The sequence below is a fragment of the Puma concolor genome, chromosome B3 (genome assembly GCF_028749965.1).
Source record: "Puma concolor isolate L17-30 chromosome B3, mPumCon1.1.hap2, whole genome shotgun sequence".
Taxonomy (NCBI): domain Eukaryota; kingdom Metazoa; phylum Chordata; class Mammalia; order Carnivora; family Felidae; genus Puma; species Puma concolor.
The window spans coordinates 145,745,140-145,751,531 of NC_141672.1; the positions used below are offsets into that span (position 1 = coordinate 145,745,140).

The following is a 6,392-nucleotide window of genomic DNA, read 5'->3' on the forward strand; positions in this document are numbered from 1 at the left end:
CCCGGGCCGGCCAGTGCGGGTAGCCCTTCATCTTGGCAAAGACCAGGTCGCCCGCCTTGTACTCGCGGGGCCGCGGACGCGCCATCCCGGCCGCTTCCTCCCCCGGTCGTCCTTGGTCGCCGCGAAGATGCCGGGAGGCCGCCCCCCCGCGGGCCGACGGACTGCGCCGCGCTCCCCGCGGGCCTCGAGCGGGCGGGCGGACGAGCGGCCGCTCCGACGAGGGGAAGCGGCGAGGCGGCGGCTGAGGCGAGGGGTGGGCGGGGGGCGCAGCAGGCCCGGCAAATCACGGCCCGGCAGCGGGGGAGGGGAGCCCCCGGCCGCTCGGCTCTCGCCCGCGCCGAGGTCCCCGCCGCCGCCGCGCGCTGCTCACAGGCGCCGCGTCGCCTGCCTCATGCCGCCACCGCCGCCGCCGCCGCCGCCGCCGCCGGCCTCCCTCCCGGGCTCCCGGGCGCGGCGCGAGCGCCGGGCCTCGCGCCTCCTCCGAATTCCTCCTCGGGCAGCGACCGCAAACACGATCTTATTATTGTTCTCGCGCGCGCTCAGCATCCCCCCCGCCCCGCTTCCCGCTCCCCTCCCCTCCCGCGCCGGCCGGTTAATTCCTAGGTACACGGCCGGCTTTCGCCCAGAAACCGAGCGCGCCAGCCCGGCTGCTCGGCGGGCGGGCGGGCGGTGGGCGCGTCCTCCCCCAGCACCGAAGCCCGCGCGGGGCGGGCGGGAGCGCCTACTCCGGAGGACGCCCGCCGCCCGCTCTCTTTTGTTCTGGGCCCGGAGCTGCCTGGCGCAGCCCAGCCAATCACCACCTGGCCGCCCCCCTCCCCGCCGGCCAGCGCCACACTGGGGGGCGCTCCCCCCCCCCGCCCCCGCCCGGCCGCCCCCCGCGGCCACTGCTGCGGATGCTCTCCGGTGAGTGGGGCACAAAGGCGCTCCAGGCCTGGGGGACGACTGCGGAGGGGACCCGAGCATCACCCAGGCTGCTTGGAAAGAGCACCGCTCCGGAGTCGGCGATCTTGTCCGGTTCTCGCCCCAGGTCTGCCCTTGACAATGGGTTGTGACCCACCTAGGGCAGGCTCTGGAGCCGGGGTCGCGGGGGGTGCCGTCCTGGGCCGAGCGGCACAGTCGGGATTCGAACGCGGACCCGCGCGCCTCCAAAGTCCACAAAAGCTTATGCTTCTCCTTGCGTGGATCCTTACAGGCCTGCAGTTTTGTGGAAGGGACTGAACTCTGGCAGGTCACTCGTTTCCAATCCTGCCAACGTTTTGGACAACGTGTGTTGAATCTGTCTAATGATGACCGCTACTTCTTTATAGCATCCTGAAGCCCACCTTTGGGAAGTCAGCGGGCGCAGCTCCTGAGTGTAACCGACTTTCTGTGGCCTTCATCTTGTCACAGGAACAGTTCTTGTGTGCGTCTGTCCCCTCTTCTGAGCTCTCCTGCCCTCCCCCCCTTTGATAGCAGCTATTTCTTTCTATCAGCATCTGCCTCCCTCACTTGCCTTGTAGAACTGTGTGTGTGTGTGTGTGTGTGTGTGTGTGTGTGTGGAATACCAACCCTTGCTCCTGTTCCTAGTGCTGGGCTTCCAATAATGGAGCTCTAAAGTCTCTAGACTTTCTGATGATTATGTTGTTACTAGTGCTTGACATGACCCCCTAATGCATTTCCTTACCACTTGCACCTGGTGATTTTCCTTTTCAGATATGACCCCTTCCTCATAGCTCCTACAGGCTCACCTGTCTTGTTTTCTCACTGTACAAAACTAGTCTAGGTCCTTTGGCCTCCGTTACGATAGCCAGCATCAGCCGGTTCAGGCTTCTATAACAAAGTACCATAGACGGGGTGACTTAAAAACAACGGAAAGTTTATTTCTCGCCGTTCTGGAGGCTGGGAGGTCCAAGAACAAGGCAGTTCTGTTTTTTTGGTGAGGACCGGCTTCCTGGTTCATAGAGGACAGTGTTTTCCGCAGTGTCTACCCTGTGTCCTTCCACAGGTAGGAGTGGGAAGAGGGCATGGGGGCTCCCTGGGGTCCCTTTTGTAAGGACACTAATCCCATTCATGAGGGCTCCACCCCATGACCTCATCCCCTCCCAAAGCCTTCACTTCCAAATACATTTGACATTAGGATTTCGCATATAAATTCAGGGAGGACACAAACATTCAGTCCATAGCAGTCTGCTAATGTGTCTTCCATTTGCACCACCTGTCATGTGTATCTGTCATCATGCCATCATGCGCCGTCCGTGAACCTGTGAATGGTTCCTATGTCATCTTATGTGAAACTCAATCCCTCTGACTAGCTTCAAAGCCCTGGCTGTTGGCTGCCTGCCCCCTATGGTCCAGCCTCCCTGTGGGCCTAGGGTGGAAACAGGGGAGAGGAAAGGAATGAGAACGGAAGGTTGTCAGTTGGAAACCACAGGGAGACTTTCAGCAGAGAAGGGACATGGTCCTGGTTTGGGTCCAGACGAATTACTCTGGTGGCCAGCGCGGAGGTGGATTTGAGGCTAAGAGTCTGGAGGCAGGAGCTTAGCTGTGGTGGTGGGTGCTGTCACCAGGAGACAGAGGGGCTGTGACAGGGCTTGCTGACTCACTGGGTGGTAACTAGGGAGGAAGAACCAAGTCAGAAACCCTTCCCTGGTTTCTGGGTTAAGCAACAGGATGATTAGTTTTGGCACTCAGATGAGGAAATCCATGAAGAAAGGGCAATTTGGGGATGAGATTATAAGTGGTTTTGTGTGTTGAAATTTCCATGGGGCGTCTGGAAAGGGATGCTTAGCGGACAGCTGAATATACAGCTTAGAGAAGGTGGTCAAGACAGAATATAGAGATTTCAATGATACCATGATACCAGTGGTGGTTGAAACCCTGAGGGAGGTTCCCAGGAGACTGTGTCCAATCAGAAAAGCAGTGGCCAAGGATGGAGCCTGGTAACACTGACCTTTAAGGATCATGCAGGAAAAAAAAGAAAGAGGAGTAGAGTGCTGGGGAAACCAAAAAAATCAAAGAATGTCTAAAAGGAGGGATCCTTCCAGACAGATGCCCACAGGAAGGTCAAGTGGAATAAGACACGAGATGGACGCATCGAATCTGGTGACCGAGAAGTCTTTGGTGACGTTGGTGGGAACTGTTTCACTGACATGGTGGAGGGGAAGAAACCAGGGAGCAGCAGCGGCCCAAGAAGCAAGTGAGATGCGCGCATGTGGAGGCAGCCAGTGTAGACCCCTCTTTCCAGGCAATGGAGGAGGACGAGCAAGAACGCAGGAAGGGTGAGCTCTCCTGTCGTGACTGGCTGCTTTTTAAAAGATTGGAGAAACAGAGGAGTTTACAACGTGGAGAAGCAGTCAACGGAGAGGTTGAAGACAGAGTCCGAGGGGGGCGCGTCACTTGTGGGGCCAGGAGATGCCTCCCAGCTGGGCGTTGGTTTCAGGGTTTCGTCTGAGCCTGATCTCACCGCTCAGCACACGTCACGTGCCTGCCTCCCATGCCCTAACCAAGTCAGCCTTAATAACAGACGCACAGGGCATCCCCCGTGATCCCCTGGCTGGTCCTCAGGAACCTCCTAATGTGCCTGGCTGAGAGCCCGTCCGTCTCCACGTCCAGGCTGAATGCAGACCACCTTGTCAACACAGTGCTGCTGGGGTTGATGCACTGCCCTGTGGCTTTCACTGCAGACAGGGCTTTCAGACTGGTTCCTCTGCTTTTATGCAAAGGACTGTTCCTGTGGTGATACCAGAACAATGCTCTATTCAAATATTTAACAGATAATAAGTAACCCTTTAGAGACACCAGGAAGGCCATTAAGACTCTGATGTATTTTATTTTAGTTTGGCCCCAAGAGCCGGTCTCGGTCTCTTCGTTATGTCAAAATAGAACGCATTAATTTTACTTCTGAAACTTGGAAAGAACTCCGTTCACAAATGGTTATAATAACTTCCTTTGATCACTTTTGATTTTATTATCCTAAAATACCTCCGGGTTCCTACTTCGCCCTGCCCTTGGCGCTCTGGCCTTTTTGCCACTCCTCTTCCCTCTCACACACATCCACATGTCTGGCTGACCCTGTCTGGTTTTCTTTTCTCTAAAATTTTTTTAAAAGCTTATTTATTTATTTTGAGGCAGAGAGAGAGAGAGAGAGAGAATAAGCGTGGGAGGGGCAGAGAGGAGGAGAGACAGAATCCCAGGCAGGCTTCACCACCATCAGCTCAGAGCCCAGTGTGGGGCTGGGACACACGAACTGTAAGATCATGATCTGAGCCTAGATAAGTGTTGGACGCCTCACTGACTGCGCCTCCCACTACCCTGACCAGTTTTCACCTTCTCCTTTCATATCTTTACTCAGGTTCTTTACAAAATTCTAATAGTTCCTTCAAATGGCCTTCCCTCCCCCCATTCACCCACTCTATGATGCTTCGTTTGCCTAAAATCAATCCCTCCTCCCCAAATTATGTATGTGATGATACATATAAAGCACCTAGCACAATCAATGCCTGGCAAATAGTAAGTACTCATTCAACATTAGTCGATAGTCTTACCTTTGTTTTTGTTGTTAACATGGTGCAGTGGAAAGATTTGTGGAAAGGGAGTCGGGAAAATTTGGTATTCTCTCACACACACACACACACACACACACACACACACACACACACATCAGTTTGTCCCCGGGAGCTCCCTGAACTTTGCATCAGAGTTCATTTCTATTACTTTTGCCACTAGAGGCACCTTTCAAATGTCCTCTGACCTGGTCCCAGAGGAACTGGTCTCTCCATTCCTTGAAAGAGAAGTGGCTGTAAGATATTGACACCTTCTTGAGAGTCAGGGAAAGGACTGGAATGTACTACTTGTGGTGAGAGAGAGAACACCACCTCGGCGTGAGCATCGGGCAATTCTAGGTTGGCAGAAGGAACCATAAAGTCAACATGGGCCATGATAGGACAGGGTATGGGTCAATGGTTGGGGGCAGTCATCACGGCTGGGTATAACAGCAACAAATGTACTCAGATCACCAAAGAGGGGAGAAGAGAGCACCCCGATAATGATCCCAGAAGCATGGTGATGGTCTCTGAAGACACTACTTGAGCCACCTGGGATCTTATCTGCAGAAAGAAAGGAAGATTGTTTCCGGTCCTGGGAATTCTCCCTGATACTCAGAGCCCAAAGGCTGTTTCCATTGAGATTTCTCTCATTCTCACCCCTTCACTGTCCTGTTCTGGGTCGAGGAGCAAACTGGAGAATGTTAATGAATTACTAGGTTTTTGTAGGGGAAGGGATTCAGGATGTAGAAGACCTTAAAGACTTACCTTAACTTTGCAGATTTGGCTACCATTTTGGCTAGTATAGTTCCAATATTAGCACAGACGCTGCTGAAGAAAACACTGGGTCAGCAGCTTGCATTCATTTCTTCATTTATTGAAAAAAAACATTTGCTGGGGAGTGCTATGCGCCCACCACTGTCTGAGGTCTAGGGGCCATGGAGAATAGGGACGATGGTGAAGGAGTCAATACCATGCTGGATGAAGTGATGTTGCAGCAGTTTGGGGAGAGTACGGCAGCTGAGTTCAACCATCTGACGGGCTACTTTGTGGACTGAAGGATGTGGGAGAAATGATGCCTTGCTAGTTCTAGGCCTAGGCATCAAGGCATAGAGCACCTTCCATTTTCACCCTGTTGGCGTTCCGACCTACCGTGCAATAATTACAGATACCCTGCTGGTATGGAAGGGGAGGAGCACGTGGAGAGAGACAGGCCCTAGAGAATGGAAAAAGTGGAGAGAGAGAGAGAGACATCCAGCCAGCCCCCAACTCTTCCGGTCCCCCTCACTGAAGTGCCAGACATGTGAGCGAAGTCATTGTGGATCCCCAAGCCCCAATTAAGCTAGCCTAGTCCACGTCACATGGCCCAGGGACATACTGTCCCTATTGAACCTTGCCTAAATTGCAGAATCATGTGCAAATAAATGGCAGCAGTGGTTTTAAGACACAAAACTTTGGGATAGGTTGTTACGTAGCAACAGATAACTAAAGTGGAGAGTAATAGTAGATTAGATACAGCTAAAGAGAGCTAGTGATCTGGAAGATAAATCAAAAGGAAAAATATACAGACTGAAGCCCAGAGAGAGAAAAGGGAAAAACAGAAAATATCATAGTATAGTCACACCAGCTTTCTGTTGGTTCGTATTTGTAAGGTGTTTCCTATCTGTGTGTTACAATTGGAAAGTGTAATATGGAGTCCCAGAGGGTGAGATAATAAAGAGAATGAGGTAAAAGCAATATTTGGAGCCACAATGGTCACAAATTTTCTAAAACTAATGAAAACTATTATGCCATGGGTTAAAAAGTATTTTGAGTGCCAATGCTGATAAACAAAACCTCACCCAAGAACATCGTAGTAAAATTGTTGAAACC

The 6,392-nt window shown here is 52.9% G+C and overlaps 1 protein-coding gene across 1 annotated transcript in view; it reads right to left on the reverse strand.

Annotated features, from left to right (window-relative positions):
- Positions 1-505, reverse strand: part of HDGFL3 (HDGF like 3) — a 73,687-nt gene extending 73,182 nt beyond the window's left edge. The window contains exon 1 of the mRNA XM_086711706.1: positions 2-505. Coding sequence (XP_086567832.1) covers positions 2-85 — 84 coding nt within the window. The 5' untranslated portion in view covers positions 86-505. The remainder of the gene's footprint in view (position 1) is intronic.
- Between the last annotated feature and the right edge of the window lie 5,887 nt (positions 506-6,392).